The sequence below is a fragment of the Phasianus colchicus genome, chromosome 5 (assembly GCF_987193195.1).
Source record: "Phasianus colchicus chromosome 5, bPhaCol1.hap1.1, whole genome shotgun sequence".
Taxonomy (NCBI): Eukaryota; Metazoa; Chordata; class Aves; order Galliformes; family Phasianidae; genus Phasianus; species Phasianus colchicus.
The window spans coordinates 22,761,577-22,784,998 of NC_143440.1; the positions used below are offsets into that span (position 1 = coordinate 22,761,577).

General features: G+C 41.0%; 1 protein-coding gene across 3 annotated transcripts in view; it reads left to right on the forward strand.

The window, feature by feature from the left end:
- Positions 1 to 4,624: 4,624 nt before the first annotated feature.
- Positions 4,625 to 23,422, forward strand: part of EXT2 (exostosin glycosyltransferase 2) — a 73,935-nt gene continuing 55,137 nt past the window's right edge. The window contains exons 1-7 of one of the 3 annotated variants that reach the window (XM_031593366.2): positions 4,625 to 4,729; positions 6,230 to 6,789; positions 6,962 to 7,051; positions 11,898 to 12,014; positions 14,706 to 14,901; positions 17,879 to 18,018; positions 18,902 to 18,995. In XM_031593366.2, the coding sequence (XP_031449226.1) occupies positions 6,254 to 6,789; positions 6,962 to 7,051; positions 11,898 to 12,014; positions 14,706 to 14,901; positions 17,879 to 18,018; positions 18,902 to 18,995 (1,173 nt within the window). In that variant the 5' untranslated portion in view covers positions 4,625 to 4,729; positions 6,230 to 6,253. The other 2 variants (XM_031593367.2, XM_031593365.2) reach the window with 2 other exon arrangements.

Sequence of the window (23,422 nt, forward strand, 5' to 3'; positions counted from 1 at the left end):
AAATAACTTTTGTTGGTAATCTTCTTTCTCAGATGCAGATCTGTTTAGTTTTTTGAATGTTACATTTATTGATATGGTAAAAGAAGTGTTTTTTTGCATACTTATTAATCTAGAGTTAAAGGAAATGGTCCATAAAAGGTGAATGGAAGCGCACCACTCTCCTCCTGTGATTTGGCAGTACCAAGTTATATATTTGTAGCATTATGGAGTCTGAATACAATGAGTTAGAGAGGTGAAAGTCAAAATTCAGACTAAAAATAGTTCAGGTTATTCTTCGGTCCAGACTTAAGTAAAAGAGCTTTCCTTCTACAATTATTTTGTGAGTTAGGGTGTCAGCGATCGACTATTCTATGGTTCTCTTGATTTTGTTCTTGGGCATTGTAGGTTTGGGCAGAAAGACACGTAACAAGTGACAAAAGCATGTGTGTATCATAATTTGAATTACCACAGCATAGGTAGCAAGTAAGTGCTGCAGCTGCACTTTGGTGATGTATCTATGGGGAAAGTGAGGGGCAGGGGCTGAGGAGCAGGCAGTGCTGTGGGAAAAGGGACTGCTCCATCTCCAACAACAGTAAGGGCAGGTAAGGGTAATGGATAGATGGAAGCATCATATTTGCTTAGTAGTGTGTTTCATTTCCATGTAAAATAGTTCTAAGCACACTCTCACACACCTCTCTGAGGTTATCATCATTTATTTTGCATTTGCACTTAACTGTCCACAGAGAAAGATAAAGCACATGGCAGCTTTTCTTACAAGAGTGGGAGGTGAGATGTGCAGCCAAAGTAGAAATGGACTTACTGACTTGCCCCCTTATTTATCCCATGGAGTATCTGAACAACAAAAATGTGGGGAGAAAGCCCTTTGAAATGACAAAGCCAGGCTGTACAGCCATTCACTGACACTGCATTCTAGAGGACTCTTAGGACAAATTCAAACTATTAATTGCCCCCACCTTTCTACTCATCCCAATGGTTGGAATATATTGCTATCCAGCATTCACTTAGATGTAGATTTCTACTGTTCAGAAAGTGGATTTTCTGTACTGTCCATGTGGAAAAGTCTAGTAAAACGCACCTCTCTGCAGTGCAGAGGCTGCAATACATTTTCAAGATTCTCACAGCTACCATACTTTGGTGCAAAGCCACTTCTGTCTGAGCTTATGGCAACTAAAATTAGCAGGGGAGATGAATATTTTGTTGCCTGGACTGTTTTTCAGTTTTAACTCCCTGAAGAACTCCCTGCGAGGCAAAGTTAGCTTGATAATGGGAACTCAGAATATAACTGGAAATAAGGTTAGAGAAATGTGGCATTAAGAGCCTACTACTGGAATAGGTTTCAGTCATGCCAATGGCTGGCTGCTGCTTGCTACTTGAATGCCCTGCCAGGATGGCTGCTGCTCCAGGGAGCTGCAGCAGGGCTCCTCTGTGCAAGAGCTCCTTGGTCACTGTTTCCTTCCCTTTGCTGCCCCCCCGCCAGATGTGTGCTGTGCACACTATTGCTCCTTGGCATCATTAACAGGTTTTTTGTTTTCTGCATGGCAGAAGTGAATAAATAAATACGTATAGAAGTGAATAAGATCTGCATGCCCCTGCGTTTCGTTTTCCAGTTTGGCGAGCAATAGGCAAACAGACCAGGATCTGAAAAGATAAAGCTGCTCAGAGCTGCGTTAAAATAAGTAATTAAATAAAGCAACATTTAATATAAAATATGAAAGGCCATCAAGTTGAGTATAACACATTAGGATGAATATAAGCCTTCACTTTTTATATCCACCATAATTCTAATAAGTGATAAAATTGCCTTTGTTTATAATTTCTGTTTTTCTGTTTCCACTCATTTGAGCAGAGAAAGGATGCTGGATGGTTTCTGGTCTTTGCCAGGAGCAGTTCCAGCCTCTCAGCCCCCCTCCCAGCACATTTATCCCAAAGGGATGTTTAGAATTTTCCAGCTAGAGAGGTAATTTCCTGCACAGTACACGTTTCTGCCGTTAGCAGGATTATATTTCATCAGAAAGATAGTAAAAAAAACCCTCATGGAGTAAGCTGTGTGAATCCCTCCCCAGCCGTATCTGCATCTGAAGTATTGAGCATGCAAACAAATCCAGCTGCTTTTACACATGCAGCCATTTTAGTGGGAGAGGCTCCCCTAAGAGAGGATTGGTTTGGATTTTTTCCTGAGGCAGTTCAGGTCACATTGTGAAGCACAAGGTAGCCTACGAGGATATGTACAAAAACACATGTATCCTGTTGGAGAAGCTCGGAGCAGCAAGGTGCGCTCATTCTTCACTCCAATTAATCCTGTATTTATTACCAGCTTACATAAAACACTAGCAACTGGCCAGTGACAAATGCACTTCACTCAGAGGTGGTTATAAATACCCTGCCTTTTGTCCTCGCTTTGCCAGGACTGGTTATTTTTAGTAGTGAGCCAGTCGACCTTATCAAAATGGGGGATCAAAAATAGTCTGGAAAAACACCGCGAGGAAATGCTGTTTTTAGCAGCCCCGTCCCCTCGGCGCTGCCGGTCAGTGAGGTGTGAGCACGCAGGCAGCGCGGTGCAGGGAGTGCTGGCTTGGTGAAGCACGAATGCCTCCGCACGGCTGACATCTCAGGACTCTGAGGACAGGGAAGCACACGGAGAGCATCCCTATCCATGCGCTTCTGTCACAGCAGGGTTTCTTTGCAGGGAACGCTTGCTCGAACGAATCTCCTCACGGCTCGCATCCTGCTGCGGGAGCTGTAGCAGCAGATCGCTGGAGTCTCTTCACATTCCCTTCTTCTTTCAGTTTGGGAAGGCTGGACCTCGGGTTACAGAGGTTGGCATGTTACAAACTGCTCAGTGCTACTGTGCGCAGCGCAGCCCCATCGGAGGTGTGCGATGGCTCAGGAGGCTGCAGCTGTGCGGATGGATGCTGGATGCAGATATTGCTCAGCCCAGGTATCAGCTGAATGCCATCACTGAGTGCATTGCTCAGTTTTGACATAAGCTGAAGGGCAACGCTCTGGCTTGGTACAAAATCCTGCTTTCTCTTATGCCAGAGCCAAATAGCTTCATTTATCCCAGTTCCTTGATTACTGGTTGTAGCCATTAGTGAGTGTTTTAGATGTGAAGTATAAGCTATGACTTACTTATGTTATGCCATAGGATGAAAGCAAAGATAGAAAAGATGTCCCCAAGCCATTGATTTTCATATTTCCCTTTTAGCACAATCTTTTACTGCAAAGGATTTTTCAGAAAGTGCTGCTTCCAGCACTGACTGCACCAGGTACCTCGCAGCCTCTCCCGCAGCTGCCTTGAGTGAATGGAGACCCAGCACAAAAGGCTCTGCAGCCGTTTCTTTCTGTCCTAGCAGAAAATCCGTGGGGCTGTGTGTGACAGACAGTGAATGTATGGTGTGATGGCGAAGCAACAAATCCCCACGTGACCTCAGGAGGGTCAGATAAGGTGAGACGGAAGAGGGCAAAGCAAGTGAGGTAAAATATCCCACCTCTCTTCTACATTTATAAAAATTGATAGCCTGATACCCAGATGCCAGCTATTTTTACCAGCTATAAATGGCAACAGAGTCTAAAAATAATGCTGTGCTGCAGACTTGTCTGGCTGAGCTGCATCACCAGCATACGAATGGGCTCCCTGAGGTAGACAGAGCACGTCCTCTGTTTTTTCTTGCTTTTTGGATAGAAAAAAAAAAAAAAAAAGCTGATGCTGCTTGCATTCTGTTCAGTCTAAGCTCTCAATAAAATGGCACTACCACCCGAATTTTCCTATAGTGCTGAAGCCTCCTTGCATGCCAGGATGTCCCCTGGCACAGGGAGGAATGGGCTGCAGCGGGTGTCTGAGCTGCAGCAGGTGCTGCTGGGCTGCCATTTTGAATGGGTGGGCAAAGGGCCCTGGCAGGCTGCACTAGGGGTGAAGGGAAAGCCTGGATGTGATTCTACGCCGTGGCCTCACAGCCAAGGGCTGTCCCCAGGGCTCTGGGGTGACGCGATCTCAAAGGGGGCCATGTGAGGGGACATAGCAGCACCGACACATTTTTGGCAAAGGAGCAGTTCATTGACACCAGTGTGTGTGGTTCTGGCACAGAGTTTTGTGACACGGATTTATCGTGCCCTGTCAGGAGGGGAGCTGGCTCATGGTTCCCCTTGGGAAAAGGGCTTGTGTGCTTTTTGTTCCACTCACTTATTGCACAGGCCTTCCTCTGCAAGATCATAGAATCATAGAATCACTCAGGTTGGAAAAGACCTTAAAGATCACCGAGTCCAACCACGACCTAACCATTCTACCCTAGCTCTAACAGCCCTCTGCTAAATCACATCCCTCAGCCACATCCAAACGGTTTTTAAACACATCCAGGGATGGTGGCTCAACCACCACCCTGGGAAGCCTATTCCAGCGCTTAATAACAATTAATAAACAATTTTAATAACAAGGTGCGAGCAAAAGCTGTCAGCTTTAAAAGCAGGCTGGCGGCGGCAGCGCTTCGCTGCCAATTTCGCAAGCCTCAACGAACCCCACGCCTGCTCGCCGTGCCGCTGCAGCGGCGCCCTCCCGCCACAGCGGGGCGCTCTCACGGCGGCAGGGCCGGGCGGCGCCTCTCTCGCGCAGAGTCGGCGGCGGCCGTACGCGTGCGCGGCGACGGTGCAGGCCCGGGGACGGGCGGGCGGCGCGCCCGGCGCGGAGGGGCAGCCGGCGGGCTGGCTGCGCGCACCCGAGAGACTGCGGGCGGAGGTGAGTCGGGGCCGGAGGCGCGGCCCGCCTCGTCCTGCCTTACTCCGCCCGCGTCCCCGACCCGCGGGTGGGCGAGGAGCTGCGGAGGTGCCGCGGCGGTGGGGTCGGGTGACGCAAAGCTCGCTGCAGACGTGTGGCCTTGGAGGTAATGAGAGCGGTGCGGCCAGCGTGGGATAACGGGGTGAGCGGTCAGAAGCGTGCGGAAAGCTTTTGGTTGTGAAGATCGTCGCGGCGGGGGTCGCGGGGATGTGACTTTGTTGGGCTTTAACAGCTGCTTTGTGGCTCACTTGCCCCGTCCTGGCAGCCTGTTGTCAACAGCTGCCGGATCGGTGTGTCGGCTGTTTTATTATGACTATTTGTGCTTTGTGGTACTTCTTTTGTTCATATTTGTTGTCTGCTGTGCAGTTATTGTGAGACCTTTCTTGCTGTCAAGGCAAGAAAATGTCCCGTCTTTGTCCAGAATGTATAATTACATCACCTGCATTCTTCTTCAAGCATGAAAGCATACCAGCTGTGCAGCATGCAGCTTGGAGCCGAGGATTTTTACTTAATGTGGAAGCTGGAGCAGATGAGCTGAGCAGCTTTCTGCACGCTACGGGTAGCTGATCCTTCAGTCATACAGCTGGCACTGTGATTCTACATGTGAAAGCTTAAAGAGCAGTCAGCAATGGCAGCAGTGCCGTGACTGTGTTTGTGACACTTTATATTACATCGTATTTACTGTAAAAAGTGTTACTAAGACTACAGCCAACTAACCCCCTTGGCTGGTAAAATGCCTGTACTAGTAATTGGATGCATGTTCACTCTTTCTGGGAAAGTGGAGGTTTGAGATTGTTAAAATGAGTAAGGTTTCCCTTTTCCTTCCCGATATTCAGAAGTAATTATTTCAGTGTCGGAATATGATTGCTTTCACAAAGAGGTGTTTTTGGGGGATAAAATGTCAGTTCCAAGGTAGCCTCAGCTATGGGTCAATAAGCTTGTGTACCTGGCCGTCTCCATGGATGAGGCTCTTAGAACACGATCATTTAGTTTGAATTCTGTAAAGCTTTTTCATTTTGAGTTGGTTTCCATTCTGGATTTTCTTTGGCATTTTTCTGGTCCAACATGTAATTTGATTTGAAGGTCACTTGGTGTTAGAAACAGTATCCTGATGCCAAGTTCAGCTTGTTACATTCTATCCACATTGTGTCTCTTTACTCACAGCTAAGCTGGGCGTGTGGTTTTTTTGGTGTTCACTACGTGTACACTCCAGAGTGCTGCCTGTGAAGATTCTCAGCTTCAGGTGGGCTTCTTGTTGTCACTGCCAAGTGGCAGTCACAATGTATAACCAACCGCTGGCATCTTATGTTCCAGAGGAACAGGAGCATCTGAAGGAGTTTTACTGTAAATCTGCTGAGGCAAAGAGCTTGTCTTGGATGTGTTAATGTTTTTCTCTGCACGGTGATAACTTTGTGTCTCCTCCAGAGCTCAACCTTAAACCTCCCTCTTTCTAATTTGCAGAGACAAGAGATAATTGATTCCATTATGTGTGCCTCAGCCAAATACAACACCCGGGGTCCAGCCCTCATCCCAAGAATGAAAACCAAGCATCGCATTTACTACATCACTCTCTTTTCCATAGTTCTGCTTGGCCTAATTGCCACAGGAGTGTTCCAGTTCTGGCCTCACTCCATTGAGTCGTCCAGTGACTGGACTGTTGAAAAACGCAGTGTCCATGATGTGCCTGTGGTCAAGCTTCCTGCTGACAGCCCCATTCCTGAGCGGGGAGACCTCAGCTGCCGGATGCACACCTGCTTTGATGTCTATCGATGTGGCTTTAATCCCAAAAACAAAATCAAAGTATACATCTACTCACTGAAAAAGTATGTGGATGAGTATGGGACGTCAGTGAGCAATACTATTTCCAGGGAATACAATGAGCTGCTGACTGCCATCTCCGACAGTGAATACTACACTGATGATGTCAACAGAGCCTGCCTTTTTGTACCATCCATAGATGTCCTCAATCAGAACACACTCCGTATCAAGGAGACAGCTCAGGCTTTGGCACAGCTGTCCAGGTACTTGCTGAAAGTTCCACATAGGACTCTGCAAAACTCAAGTGGAATAAAATTATGTTGGAGGGGAGGGAAGATCCAGTGAGACAGTGCTAGAACTAATGTTGGACAGAGCTTATCATCTGTTTATAGAGAACATCTTTCTAATTGTTGTCTGTTTTTTCTTTTGCTTTAGATGGGATCGAGGCACAAATCACTTACTCTTCAATATGCTGCCGGGAGGGCCACCAGATTATAACACTGCACTGGATGTTCCTAGAGATAGGTATGAGTTTTACTGTGTTCAAATGCATAGATCTCTATTTAAATGCCTTTGAAGAAGCAGCAGGTTCAGAACTATAGCTAATAGCTCCTTAGCCTTTACAAGATGAAATATGGCTTTGTCAAGAGAAGTAGAGAAGTCCCTGTCTTGTACAGGTCAAGTGTTTGCTCCAACAGTTTATTCCCATTCTTAATTTCACAGGGAATGTGATCTGTAGTATTTGTTTGTCTTAGTTCTTTTGCTTGCTGCAACGGTGGAGAATTTTCAGTTTAGGCTTGTATACCGTGTTACAAAACCTGATGTATTTACAGAATGTCTCATTCGATGCAAAGTAGAAATCCAGAGATTGCTCCTAGCTTCAGCTTTCTGATACGAGTCGGAACATTTACATGGGATGTTTTAAAATGGATGTTCTACTTGGCAAAACCAAAACTATGGTGATTTTCATTAATGTTTGTTATCTCAACAGTTACACTGTACTAGCAATTGGGCAATTTCTCATAGTTGTTCTGTCTTTTTAAGATATCTGGCAGGAGCTTAAAAGGCTCCTGAGCTTAATTTTCACTTGCAGAACAGTTTACTTTTGGAGGAGAAAAGGAAGTTGTAAGGCAATGCAAGTTGGAATAAGAGAAACTTCATTAGTTTAGAAACTATTACTGAATATGTTTCTACTGGATTAGCTTATGCATGTTTGCTTTGCTGAATTTGGATCCCATGTAACAAGCCCTTCCCTTGAAGATCAAGGTTAGCTACCTTCTGTTGAACGTTCTGTCAAAAAAATCTTCCCTGAGATATGGAACTGTAACTTAGAATGTTGAGTGTTGAACTTATCTTGATTTCTTTGCACCAAGGATGATTTAAAACATTATCCTTCAGTGCCAGAAGACATACTTTTGGTTGTTGGCTTTTTTTTTTTTTGGACATGTTTGAAGACTGTGTTTAACTCTTTGTAATTACATCACTGATTGTGAAGTGATTTCTTAGTTTTTGCCAGTGTATGAAATATGTGACATGGATGTGGGTTATCCTGAAGAGGGCAGCCAAGCACTGTTCTTGTGTAACCACACCTGTAAATCTGTTCCTACAAAGCTCTTAAGATTTGTATTTCTTAACAAGGGTTTTCATTTAACAATGTTCTTCTCAGCAGGATCGACTGTTCTTGGACTGCATGCCTGTGTCCATGGAAAAAGCAGACTTATTAACCGAATGCAGGAGGTTTACTATACAATGCAATTAAAATGAAATTGTGTCAAACGTCCATTTATGTCTGACCCTAGCTTAGTGTGCAGAAAATGCATTATTTTGGTAGATGTTTTTTCTAAGTGTCTCCCATGCTACCACAAGAATTCATGTCATTTGAATTAAAAATAATAATAATAATAAAAATCAACCCCCTTTTTTTTTTTCTGAAGCAGCTGTTGCCATACTTTGCTGAGCTGACTTGCTCTGCAGCTGCATAACCACTAGCTCTAATACAGTGGAGAGGCAACAACATTTGAGAGGTAGAAAAGATGAAAATACCTTTCTGTAGGCAGCCAACTGTCAGACTGTACTAAGTGTAGATCCTGGCCATAGGTGTGAAAATAAATGATCTGTGACAAAATCACTTGTGAGGACCTAGTCCTGGAAGAGCCTGAGTGCTGTCATGTGGCTACAGTATGGTTTTGGAGACCTCTGGAGGTCTTACCTCATATGTAACAGAACAGGAGAACCAAACATGCCTTCTTCATCTGAGTATGTCCACAAAGTACAGAATGGGTAGTTAACCAAGTGTGCAGCACTGATAGTGCAGTGAGGTGTGAGGCTGCATGTTGAAATGAATGTATTCTGGCAGAGTTTGATGGATTTTGAATGATAGGTCTGAAGTTTATAGGTACGGCTCCATAAGGACTAGTGGGTGTGTGGGATTTTGTGGGTGACTGGTGAAATACACAGGTAGTATTTGTGAAGTTTGCTCAGAGAGCATGGCCCGCCTTCTCATACCTAGTTGAGCACTAGTGGATCACGGATGTGATAGAATCATGTTCTGCTGATTTGCTGCAGAATATGAGTCCAGGTAAAGTAAGACCTTATGCACAAAAGGGAATTAATTTATATATTATTTTTATGTCTGTAGAAGTCTTTAGCTAAGCTAACTCACTGATTGTTGTTGATTGTTTATTAAATCTTTAAGCCTGATTTCTAGGAGACAGATAAAAGCACTTTATTCCATAATTTCAACAATGCAAGTCTGCCTTGAGGGTGTGGAGGCTATGTTGCTGATATTAGCTGTTGTAACATATGTAATCTCCTGCCATAAAGCTTAAAAGATAAGCCCTTTATTTGTTAATAAGTACTATTAAATCTAGTATAGTAGCGTGGATGAAGAGAGTTCTTTATCTGACCCACTCTAGCTGTGGAATTGAACATAGGGATGATGATACCTTTTCTTTCTGCTTCAGCTGACAAATTGGGTTTCAGTGACTTGTGAAATCTGGCAGAAAACTGATGATGTTGGCAGCTGGGCAGAAACATTTAAGAGTGCAGACCTGTTGGGGCACTTCCTGGAGAGCAAGCAGGATCAGTATCTGAGAAGTGGTGAAAAGTTGCTCTGAAACAGGCTCATTGGTTAGTGCTATTTAAAGGTTATTCACCTTGAGTATATTAGGAGTTAATATCTCTATTCCCTCACTGCACCATAGAATAAAAATCTGAGAGGAGTTATTTAGCTGGTGTTAGTTCCCTGTGGGTTTGTTTAAGTAAATGTCTATGTGACACACCTGCTTTCTCAAGGCTGATGAGGTGCTGTCATGTTTTCACCGGATCCAATTAAAACAATCTGGTTGTAGTTTCCCAATTAGGGGGTTATAAAAAGAGGAGGTTGTAAAGTGCAAGAACAGCAATGCCTAAGCCAGTTTTTCTCCTGGTTGGTAGTTGAGTTGATGGATAAGCCCTGGAACATGTAGCTTCAAGGGTGAGACCTGCTCATAATATACACATAACGCATATATGTCACCAAAAGGGAGGCACTGGAAAGGAATCCCAAATAAGCACTTGGATCATAAATTCTCACTCGACACATTCTTGATTTATCGTGCTGTTCTCAAGTTGATTTCTGCTTCTACAAACAGTTTGCGTCTACAAGTGGTTTGTGTTCTGAGTGAAAAGTAATGAAAGGCAAGTGTTTGAGTTTGTAATTGTCACTGAACTGAAATATGTCTCTAATCCAGAGCCTATGGTTTTCTAAGAGCTTCTTAAATGACATTTAGTGAAGTCTTATTTGTACCAAAATGGGATATAGGAATGCTAAATGGCTGTGCTGCAATTTAAAGCAGGAAGTGAAGTATCTTGCAGAACACCTTGGAGGGAGTTAGAAGAGGCAGAATATGCTGATGTTTAACTAGGTTGATGAGTTTTGAGGGGAAAAAATAATTGGTCTTGGATGATAACTAAGTAAAATCATAATCTGTTGTACAAGAGCAATAGAAAAAACTGCTCTGAACACTATACTAAGCATTTAATTCAGTGATAGCTGGAAACTACTTCACCTAGTGTTTTTTCAGTACCTCGTCTGGTCTCATGTTGATGTTCTTCTCACGTTACTGATGAGACCTGCCTGCTTCAGTCTGAAGCAGGCAGTGGACAAGGTTGTGATAAGGCTGCTGGCTATAGTTGTAGCTGCTGCAATGGGTACAGTTCCTCAAGCTCCTTTCCATGGTGCCTAGAGTAGTGCTTTATTTGTGTTCTGCTTCTTTGCCTGGAGACAGGTTTCTGCAAATTACTCTAAGTGGTAATTAAGGCAAACACAGTATCTCTAGGGCAACTTTGAGGGTAGCTCACCTTGCTGTTGGTGACAAAGGACTAAAAGTATAATCAGACGTTTCAGGAGTCTCAGAAGAAGCTGAATGAGAGCATCTTTTGGAAACAGATGACGTGTTCAGTGTGCCACCTGGTCACTGGATATGTAATGTAATTGAAAAGCTTTTGGCCTCATTTGTTCAAAGAAGCTAGAATTGGGATAAGAGATGATAACACACTAGTTTCTTCTGGCACTGTGAATGGTGCATTGCTTTCTTCTCATGGTTCTCTTCTGTTTCTGAAAGCTCTTTCTCTCTATTTTATGAAAGGTTGTCCCATTTAGGAAAGGCCACAGACAGAGTCATCTCACTGAAGAGTTAAACTATCTCTTAATTTATCTGTCCTTGGTTATTCCCATGCATTCTAGCAGTGTCCCAAGCTGCCTCTACTCTTGGAGATTTGGTTTCAGAGCATACTGAGCTCTCATTGTGGTGTGTTCTGCTTACAGCATTTTTTTTGTGATAGGTGAAAAGAAAGTTTATGCAGTTGCTTTGAAAACAAAATATAAGCTACTTCTATTTTCCATAGAAGTCCTGAGTTGTTACAAGCTGCCAAAATACTGTATTTTATCTGGACTTGTACCTGAAATACAGCTTGTCTGACACTCTGAGAGCTGTGCTGTTGAGAAATATGTTAACTGATATAAATAATCAAGAAAGTATTTCTTTATATTAAAATGGACTTGGTGCATGTAAGCTTGCAAAAATGTAGGGTGATCGTAATGACAGCAATAGATTCCATTTCCCTATAAGAATGCAAAAATGGTCCTTTCCTCAGTGATCACATGCCACTGCAAACATTCCATTGATGACTGTATCCAGTCTGGCAGTAAGCCTGGTTCAGGAAGGTTGAAGTGAATCTAAAAACTGCATGAAAAATGCCACTGACAGAAGTTGGGGGAAAAGCTATTATCTCAGTAACTGTTATTGCTGTTCTGGTAATGATAACCAGTAAATCATCTCTGAGTCTGAATGATTTACATTCTCTGTTTATAGTCTCTTGTATTTTTCAGAGCTCTGCTAGCTGGTGGAGGCTTTTCCACGTGGACTTACCGGCAAGGCTATGATGTCAGTATTCCTGTGTACAGCCCTCTGTCTGCAGAAGTGGATCTGCCAGAAAGAGGACCAGGGTAAAGTGATTCCAATGAATTGGCAAAGTACATTGAATACTGCACGTGATATGGATACAAATAAAAAACAAAACCAAACATATCTGCTAGCCTCTTGGCAGTAGGGTCTGGGTCAATTTATTCAAGAGTTGTGCTCATGCATGGCTCTTCCTGTTAAAATACGTGATGGTTCCAATGCTAGTAGCCTTGGCTAATCTGCCAGGGTGTGAGTTACCTATGAACTGGGGATATATGGGGGATGATTCTGTCTTCCCACTTCAGAAACTAAAGTGTGGTAGGTGATAGTCTGACAATGTTTCTTGGTGATCCACTCCAGGAACTGAACTGTGAAACAGGTCAACAGTGTTTCTAGTAGCATTAGATTCAATATATCTGGAATATATTTTCAACTTACTGAAAAAAAAAAAAAATAGTTGTTAATGTTTGTTTGTTTTTAAAGTTTAGGTAAAGCAGGGCTGTAATTCCAATACTATCGATTCCCTAGTAAATTACCTCTTCAGATAACTTAAGATACTGAAAAGCAAATGAATGACAATAAATGACTATAACAAAGACAAAAGAAGCATTTCAATAAGCCTTTTAATTACACAGCTGGAAACTTCCCCGTAGCAGGTTCTTACCTGTGTTATGGTTTAAAAGCAGAGCTGACTGAGGCAGTGGGTTAAATGATGTGCTCTAACTGATTATGAATCTCAAGATTGGAAACGCAGAAGCTTTAGGGCATTTCTTCTAGCAGCATCCTCTAAAGAATATGGCTTTATCAGAGTTGAAAACTGTTGTTGAAAGGGTGCTGCTGATAACAGAAACTGGAACTTTGGCTCCATTTGTCATCTTCTCTGGTAACGGCAATGTTCTTGTTATTGCTTTGGGCTGCTCCAGACAAGGAATCATAGTTATTTACAGGACAAAGCTGTACAGTAGAAGTTTGTTTTACCCACATATGTTATGCTCTTGCTTATAATGCTTCTTGACCTGGCAGGTATAGGGGAATCGGGTTGAATCCTAACAGATTCTTCACATCTCAAGTATTCTTATGGCTCAGCATAGACTGAGAGCATGCTTTGTATTTCTATCTGGAAGGTATAAACATGATCATAAGTTTCAGCATGTGTAGAACCTGTTGCAGAGTGAGATGCTATCATACTGGTCCTGTCCATATAGTCAACCAAATGCTGTGTCAGCCCATTTTTGATGGGAGGTTTGTGTTCTCAAACGCACACAACTTTTTGTGAGGAACAGACTGTAGTCTCCAGAGTACCATCTAGCGGCCAGTTAGCGTTACTAATTGAAACGTTCACAGCTTTCTTTGCTTTATGCGAGAAGACAGTGACAAGAGAACAAAGCTCAAGTTCAAACTTGACTGGGATAAGTAATCACGTTCCATTACACTGAAGTGTTATTGCCTGGTAGCTGCAATGTACTTTCTTTTGTAACAAGATTTGATCGCTAGGTTTGGGTGTCATAGGATGATGATGGTTTAAAGGCAAAATTTGATTTTAAACGTCTAAGCAATCCCACACAGTCTTTCACTGGTTGTAAACATCCATTATCACTAGTGTGTGGTAGTATTTCCTTTTTTAAAGGCAAATCCTATTTTTGTGCCTCTTACAGAGGAACTGAGAGTTTTTGATTTACTGGCCTTTTTAGTTGGATAATTTGAAATATTTTAAATCCAACTTTGCAAGAGATATATGTTCTTTACAGCTCCTGGTAGCAAGATGGTAGCAGCTGGAGGCTTAGGAACAAGAGTGGCTTTAAAAAAATTCTGTGCAAATCTTATCTGTTAATTGGATCCGCTGAAGTGACCAGCAGGGAAATAAAGTAAAAGAGGTGAGAAGAGCAGCAGGAAAGGTCTGACTTTATAAAGTGTGTGTTTTCAAAGCTGTAAATTAAAAATAGTATCATGTGGAGCAGAATTGGAATCCTAAGTTCAGGCCTCCTATTTCCTGCGTTCTTTTGGCTGCGTGAGGGCACGCTCTCACTGCGTGTTCCCTCGAATGGGAAGCAGTGGAGTAGTTTGACTTATCCAATCTGCTTAAAAGAATCAGACTAAATGAGTGTAACGTTTGTATGACATGATATGTTCCAGAATTAACAAAACTCATTTTTTAAAGTGTGAGCTTCTAATCTGTGAGTGATCCTGTGTGTTTTACCTACAATTCTAATTAAAGCTGTGAAATAATTTAGTGTTGAAGCACATCTTGAATATTTGTGGTTTTGGGATGTTGTAGGACTTAAGAGGGAATAGGATTAGACTGTTCAACAACTTTTTTTCCAATTAAAATTGATTAAAAAAAAATAATATGGGAGGAAAAAGCAGTAGCAGCATTCGGTGTCCTATCTACTTTGTAATAGTGCACAGACATCAAGCCTCAGTAGCAAGCTGTTTTATTATACAGACAAGTAATGTTAATTTCAATTTATAAAAGAGGCGATAATGCAAGTGGCTATTCATACAAGCACTTTTTCTGAGTATAATTTTATTTGATGTTGTCAATAATGCTAAGCCATTTAATATCAAAAATTTAATTATATTGCATCTTTTCCTGCATTGTGTGAAAATCTGATTTTGGTACTATGTCTACATTTAGAGAATGAAATTAACTTTTCTAGAGTGGAAGGAAACGTGTTGCTGAGCACATTGGAAGTAAATTTACATTGCTGTCAAGTAAACTTGCTGTGTTTTTTCAGTCCCCGCAGGTATTTCATTCTGTCATCTCAAATGTCTCTGCACCCAGAATACCAGTCTGAGTTGGAAGCTCTTCAGGCTGAGAATGGGGAATCAGTGCTGCTCCTTGACAAATGTACAAATCTGTCAGATGGGGTCCCTGCTGTTCGCAAACGCTGTCACAACAATCAAATCTTTGATTATCCTCAAGTGCTTCAGGTAAGACTGTCTCTTCTGCAGATTTCTCTTCCTCTTGGTGACTGTCTTAGCTGTGGAGCTGCTCCTAGTTAGCCCTGGTAGGGAACCTGCTTATATTTCTTTTAGTGTTCTGCAAATGCACAGATCATTAGATCAGCTGGGATGTTATATCCCAACTTTATTCTGATTTTTAAGAGAACGAAGAACTGTGTACTCAAACTCATATAGTGGTTACACTGCAGTCTGAAATACTGCTTATGTGTAACAGTTTAATGGGGTTGGTCATGGTGGTTGTAGTAGTACATGACAACATGGTGTAAACTTAAATAAGGATGTGTTGATACCACAAAATCCAGCTGCAATGAGAGCTGAAAATTTTGAAGGTCAGGCAAAATTGACTGCTTTAAAACTAGGGTATTTTGTTCAGGTCTTGTTAGATGGAGCTTGGAACAGTGGCCTGCTTTGTTAGTTGCAGGACAGATTAAAATGAACTTTGCAGAGCTTATGTATGTATTTATTTTTTTGGGAAAAATAGACTTCTACAAACAGAGTTCATCAGGTTGCATTTTTTGTGTGCAACTTAGTAGTTAAACTCTACAAAATACTCTCTATAGACACAATGGACTGAGCTAGAAGACTTGTCAGCATGCAACTATGAAAACATCTAGGTGAAATGTGTTTGATGGCCTTGGCTCAACTTCCAGAGGCTTTTTGATGTGTCAGTGAAGATAAAACTAGATAGCGTTCTCAGACCCCTGGGTCTCTTGGCAATTCTCTAACAGAGAGGTGCTTTGGCATGTGGTGTGGTGAAGTGAGTTATGCCATAGGCCACTGTGCTCTGTCTGTGGCCACCAGCACATAATTTGTCTTTGAACTTCAACAAATGATGATAAAATAACAAACAGGCTGAAGAAAGGCAAAGTTTCCACCCCTCCTGTTATGTTTTGAAGGAAATATGTTTAAAATTCCTTGGGGAGGAGGGGGAGAGGGAGAGGGAACAATGGGTCACGATGAGTCCTAAACTTCCAGTCAAAAGTGGAGGAAAAAAATCTCTTTGCTGTATTTCTTTAAATACTGACTGGATAGCTCACAGATAGCAAGTCAGGGGATCTGTATCTATATCTTACTATGTATTATTTTATATCTCTGAAGAGAGCTGGCACATGCAGAGATTGTTAAAATACTTTCCTTAGCAGAGCCCTGCATCTCCCTTTGGAATGTCTGGCTGATAACAGTGGTGATGTGAGGAGATGTATTTATAGTAACCTTTGTCTAGACAGGAAAAATGGTTATCTGGGCAGATGAGCATGTGTGTCCACATCTGGGCTCTTCTTTTTTTCCCCCACCCCCTTCTCACAGACCTTACTAGGATTTCTTCCACCTGTTTCTCTGCGATCCAGCAAGTGAATGGTTAAAATGTGTTTGTTCTCTCTGCTCCTTCCATTTCCCCCACCCTTCTTTTCCTTCTGTTCTTGTCTGGGAGTGGGGGAAGGAGGAAACCTGAGGACTGATCCCTGTTCAACCTTTCCAGCACTGCCTTTGCAGATTTTTTTTCTGCCAGGCTCTTGGACTTCTGGATTGCTAAAGCTTCCCGTTAGCTCTCTTCTCTTGGACTGGATTCTCAGACTCTTCAGCGTCTCATACAAATATGAGCACAAGTGTCACAATTGCACTAGGAAATGAGCGGAGATCCAGCAAACCCTGTTGTATTTCCTAGTTTCATTTTCATGTTTTTCTACCCTGCCGTGCCTTCCTGTCTTCTTTTCATCAGGCCACAAAATGCTAGCTGGAAAGATGTTTTCTTATCTGTGCAAGCCCTTGTGTCAACTTTGATTTCTCTTTCTTAAATTTGGGAATAATACTGACTTGGAGTTTTTCTTTGTAGAGCTAAACTCTCCAAGTATGTTTTTTTGTCATCTTGAATCTGTAGCAAGTTTCCTCAGTAATGCTGAAGTGAACTAAACACCCTATCTACAGGATGACTGCAGCATAGCCAAGATACCTTCTCTGCTGGAGTTTCAGCTTGTGGCTTTTTATCTTGTGTGCCGTGGGCATGAATAAGCTGTTAATATTCTTTTTTGTGGAACCTTGAAGCTCCCTTTAGCCACCTTCCTCCCATTTGTATCCCTTTGCAATAAGTAGTCTTGTTGAGTCTTGTTGGTCATGCTCTTGAGATAAGTAATCATACTTCTTTTCCCTGGAAGTGCATTGCCTAAAACTAAATACGCTGCTATGTCTGGGGTCCTGCAATACTGAATAGAGTGAGAGATTACTGCCATTCTCTTAGGTTGTGCTTCTTTCTATGTTCTTTTACAACCAATGGTGAAGCGATTTTTTTTTTTTTTTTTTTTTTTTCCAGTAGCATAACATTGTTGTTGCACATGAATATCCTTTCTTTTCCTACCCTTTTGTATGAAATATCCTTTTCTGCAAAATGCAAAATATAGCCCATTATTTCATGCTCTACACTTGTGCTGTTGATTTTTACCTAAATGTTGAAGGCTATATGCGTATTTTTAGTCATTTTCTCTATGTAGTGTCAAACTCTAATCTTGTTATCCATTATGCTTTCTAATCTTCCAAAAAAATGTCAACCATCATCACATATAATAAGTAGTATAGTCTTACTTTTGCTCCTCCCTTAACTAAGAGATTGTTTGGATGTTGCAACTAGGATTTTTTTTGAACTCTTTTGATTCATCACTTTGTTTTTACCTGTGAGCCACTGCTAACTACTTTTTATGTAGAATTCTATAACTGTAAAGCCTCTAAGGGTTTTATCAATCTCGTGAGCCACTAGTAGATAAACTTGAATTTGTTGGTGACTCAGAATACGTTGGTAGTGCAGTGCAAGTGCAAGCCTGTTTTCCTTTTGCCTTCCTCCCCTCGCCCCTCTCCCCCCCCCACCAATTTAAAGGACATATATGTACATACCTACTTCAACTCTAATACTGCTCTTTTTTCCCTCATCATTGTGTTGGGTGCCATTTGTTGACAGGAAGCTACATTCTGTGTTGTTCTCCGTGGGGCCCGCCTCGGACAGGCTGTGCTGAGTGATGTTCTTCAAGCTGGCTGTGTTCCAGTCATTATTGCTGATTCCTACATTCTACCTTTCTCTGAGGTTTTGGACTGGAAGAGGTCTGTACCATAACTGCTGTACATCCAATTCACACCTAAGAGGCATCCATTGCATTCAGTGATTTGAGTGAAACCACTGTGATAAGTCAAATGTACTGGTAGTTACAGTGAAGAGAATACTGAATAAGATAGATGTGGTCTTGGCCCTTGATGTATTTATGTATCAAAAACAAGAGAGGAAAACAAAGGAGGCAGAGTTGATTGAGCTTTTTGTTTATCCTGTAGCCAGTGATATCTTTTCTGAGCCAGACTTGCTTTGTTTTCTTAAGCTTGCATTTAGTGATGACTGATCTGCATTTAGACTCTTAAGAAAAGAATGTGCCAAAAAATGGCATCATCTGGATGCTAAATTTATTATATTGTATCATGATTCTTAAGTTCATTTGAGACTGAAAAGCATAATTATTTTGTAGTTGTGTATATTCTGGTAAGAGTTTAGATTTTATTTTCCCATATGTGCACAATGTTCAGTTATGTTATCTTAGGATAATGCATACAAAATTGCTACTTAGTATGCATAGCACTGTAGGTGCTATCAGTTGTCACTCTGAAAGATCTTAGGTGTCAGCAAGTCAGTGGCAGTCCAGGGATGGGATTTCAGGAGTTCTGTGTCTCCGTCCCTTCCATATTTTCTAAATTGATTTGCAGATAGTCCATAGACTTCTGTGGTGTCATCTGTGGGCAGGCTGACTGTGGTCATGAGGGAGTTGCTACAGAATAAGAAATTACACTAGGAGATACTGCTTATTTCTACTGATATCTTCTGAGCACATCATATTAGATGCGGAACAAGCTTCTGTGTTAAAAGAGCTGTTGATATCTTTTAATGTGGAATGTACTTTTCCTCATCTTACTGTTTGTTTTTCTGGTTGTTTGCTTATAGGGCCTCTGTAGTCATCCCTGAAGAAAAAATGCCTGAAATGTACAGTATTCTGCAAAGTGTTCCCCAACGACAGATTGAAGAAATGCAAAGACAGGTAAAATAATGAACTGTATTTAAATTATCCTTTATTTGCGGTTAATGCGGGTTTATGTCTGCCTTACTGTGAAATTTGTTGGAATGCTGAGGCATTGATGGTTCTCTCATGTTAATATTTTGATTATTCTACCTTCTTTCTTTATGCTAAGCATATGCATTCACCATTATTTTTCAATATTTTATCTTTGCCCTTCACTGATGCAGCTAAATCTGTTAAACAGCAGCTGTTGAGCGGTACTACATTATCCTTCAGGTCAGGAAGTTAAGAATACTGCATGTGATTGCAATTGCAGAAGAACAGTTGAGTAGGCAGACTCCAGTTACTCAGATTGGAATTTCTCCAACCTATTTTAATTTACATGCTATTGTGAAATATATTATAGGATTCTCAGTATCCACAGTGATCAAAGCTTCCCCATCCTGGGTTGCAGCACATCTGAAATGTGAAACTGATGTTTTGACAGCCTGCTGTTTCATATGAAGATCTTTACAGTGGGTGGAGAATGCATGTTCCTACCAATCCAGTCAAACTAAACTTTCACAGACTTCTTTCTTGTGTCCTTTCTGCTTTCCTAATACATATTGGGTTGGAAGCTCTACCTGAAGGCAGACTTAGTGCCTACTCTAATTTATTAACATGTTTTTGATGAAATTATAATTATATATATTTGTTTTTTCTACATAGTAACTAAATTGTCTGAAAGACGGTGTTTGAGTCTACCTGTGTCCCAGGAGAAGCTTTGTCTTGTAGATAAATTTTAATCCTCCAGAATGTGAGAGATATATCGACTGAAAAATGTTTCAAATATTTTAACTAAATTGATGATTCCTATGAGAGGGAGATTTTACTTATTTTGTGTTTTGAAGAGCAGAGATTTCCCACTCGTGATTTAATTCTGCATGGTTGGAGGCAAAAAAAACTATTTTGATCCAGCTGATGCTGATTCCTGTTTGTTACTGTCAAAACTTTGCTTCTGTGGACACAGCCATCATCAGCTCCTTTAACTCAAGAGCTCATACATATCAGCTCTGTCTGAACAGAATTGGTGCTGTGAGGGTTTTCATGGTGTGAAAAGTTTTGTTGTCAAATTACGTGGATTCAGCCATGTTCTCTTGATGGCTGTGCTATATAGATTACATTTTGAGGCCAGAGATTAATATAGTAAGATGTTGGCATGTATTGTAAACATATAACTAGGATCTGTAATTCTCGTCACATTATTGTAATGATAGATGTTTAGTACATGGTAGGGGGATTCTGGTTTTCTGATGAGGAACTGAAGCAAAGAATAAGTGCTGGGTACGTGGGGAAAAAAGTAAACCACTTGATTTCAGATGACTTTTAAAGATGCATGGGATTTCTGTATTCAGATTTCTCCACAGACTTTGGAGATGTTTCTGAAATTCCTTTGCATGTCACTGAGGAAGTCATCTCCTGTGTGATTCTTGTAAAAGGTGGCCCAAGGCATGGTTTCTCAGGCTGTGACCTGTAATACTAGTGTAATTGTTTCTACCTAGGCAGTGCTAAAATTTGCATAGTTACATTAATAATGGCTATGGGTGGAGAAACTACTCTCAAATGTAGTGTTATATTTCATGCCTGAGATCTTTTGCCAGCTTGACTTCTCTGTTCAGAGTGTCTGCAAACATCGTATCAGCCATCAGGGGTCTCCTTTCTCTTTAGTCCCTACAGACAAATGAACTATTTTGGTAGGGCCCATTGGCAGCATTAATTTGCCGCAGAGGAATGCAAAAGTAGCTTCATAACTGCAACTCCTAGAAACAATATTTTGCTTGATTTTTTCTTGTTTTTTTGTGACTTGAACATAAAAATACTAACACAGGAGTGTTTAGCCTGATAAATCTTTAGAACTGACGTGAATAGTTCATTAAAGCATACATTGATTTTTCTTGTCCGTTTTACTAATATTGTAAAATAATCAGATCAAGATAATATTCTCCTACAGAGAAGGTGCTTAAACAGTAATTCTAAAGTATGAAATCGGGAAACTTCACTAGTTTGTATATTTTCTCTTTCGCTTTTCCCTTTACATTCACAATATATATTTCTCAGATACTTTGAAGCAAACTAATTAAGCAACCTTGATTCAAGTAAATTATCTGTATTATTGGTAACTCCTGAATTTAAGCTAGAATAGAAGATATTTAATAAACAGAATATGATGTCGGTCTGTGTCTGGAGAGAATTTTGTGAACTGTAGGTGGTTTGTGTTGGTCACTGTCATTGGATCCAAAACATCACTGAATAGAACGGAAACACTGATTCTATTGACTGGAGGTGAGAAGTATCTCTAAAGCTTGCTCTCACATTTTGATGCTTTAGTTGGGAATACAGTTTTATGTTTTGGTATTGAGAATACTGCGATGAAATTATAAGGTCTGTCGTCGTCTTGTCTTCCTCAATTTGTTTCTGTCTGTATACTGAGGATACTTGAGCATGTTATCCATATGTTTCGTGCACTGTCAGCAGTATTTACAAGGTGGAATCTCAGTCTAAGTATCTGTGAAATTCCCTTGCTGTAAATGGTTCTATGTCCTAGAAATCTCATATGGTGAAAACCTACTTACTGACTGATATTGTGCTGACTACCAATAACTTGATTGCTTTTCCCCATTGATAAATATGCAGTAATATTCCACCTGTGCTACAGATTTGTTTCCTTCCTCCTCATCAGCCTCACAGTGGGGAGCATGCCTTGCTTAATCTTTTACAATTTGAATGATTCAGGAAAAAAAAAAAAGTTGTAGGACGTTTTGACTGACCAAAATACTCAACCAATTTTTTCCAATGTCTTGACTTTATTTATGTGACAATGTACAGGGACAAAGGAATAAAGATTCACAATCTAAAGATGAAGTGATGCTAGGAGGGGGGAGAATTTAGAATTGGAAACTTCTGAAGAGACCGGTGTTAAGGGTAGTTCAAAAGAATATATGTATATATACAAATGTTTTTTTTTTCAAGTTGAGATAGGCAGACTTCTTTTAGGGAGTCAAGTTTTATGTATATTTGCTTTGTTTTTGGAAGCACTTTAAGCCATGCATCTGCTGAAGAGGAAGACACTTTAAGATAAGCCATTGCAGTATGTAAGAACCTGTACTCAAAAAGATTTTCTTGCACTTTGTACACTGATCCATGAGCATCAGACAGTACTGCCATGAAAAGGATATAATGCAGGTGCTTTAGATTTGCAGGATGCCAGGATGTACTGCTGATATGACTTGGGCTGTGATTTCCTGTAGTACAACTTTATTTGTCCATTTGTTTTGTAAGGCAGTGTGTAGTATCAGCTCAGAAAAAGAGAAAGTGTCATTTATTGATTTGAACAGAGCCTGCTGTGTGGGAAATCTTGCAATTATACATGATTGTGTTGAGATATCTGAAGATTAACCATGTTAAATATGCTTTTATTGTTCGAACTTGCAGAATCTTTTATTGTCAACAATTCCTGATTTGATTTCCTAGAAACTGGAGGCTAACACGTTCTAGCTCTCCAATGCATTGAGCATCAGAAAAAAGTCCCAACTGCTTGAGCTGCTGAAGTTAATAGCAGTTTGGATGAAATCTGCCCATCTCTGGGACTGCTGTCTTGTCTCCTTTGTACAGTAATCTTGTCATATTCATTTTCTTTGAAGCTTCCTTGAACCATCCCCCTCTCACAAGTAGTTCCATATGGAATCTGAAATGCTGGCAGAAATGCCCAGAGGCAAGTTGATGAGCAGCTCAGCTGTGCTGCTACTGACCCAGCAGACGTGACGCTACCTTCTTATGCTTTCATTTTGTCTGCACCACAAAGCAGCACCCACTTAATAGCAAAGTCCTAGAAGTGGAGCGATGAGAAATAGAAGTGAATGTTGTAGATGTGTATAATAGAGAGTGAGAGCAGAAATTTCTTTGTCCTGAACAGTAGGAGTTGACATAGGTGGGAAGAAAAGGCAAAAATAAACATGACTGATGTCTCCTTATCCCATGCCTTGTATAGTTTCCCTGTCAGCTAAAGTATTTCTAACACGTTGCTTTGAAAGTCTGTTAATCTACGGAAACATACTTCACTACTGTCATTGATAGAGAAATGTCTTTAACTTGTATAACAGTTTTCCATGTCTTAAATTTGACCTTCTTCACTTTATCCCCTTTCATTTTCTGAAATAAATATCCCAACATGCAGATGTTTTGTTAATGTTTTTCCCCATTGAATATCAGCCTACTTGGAAGTCTTTTAACGCAGAAAGTCTCATTAAGTTATGAGATCAGAATATGAAAACAGTCAAGTGTTGGGAATAGAAGAGTCATTCCTTCATTTATTTAGACATTCTTTCTTGGACGATGGTTTTCAGGTAAAGAGATTATTTTCCAGAGAAGGCTTAGTGTATGAGTCTGTTTTTTAGTGACTTTGTAACATT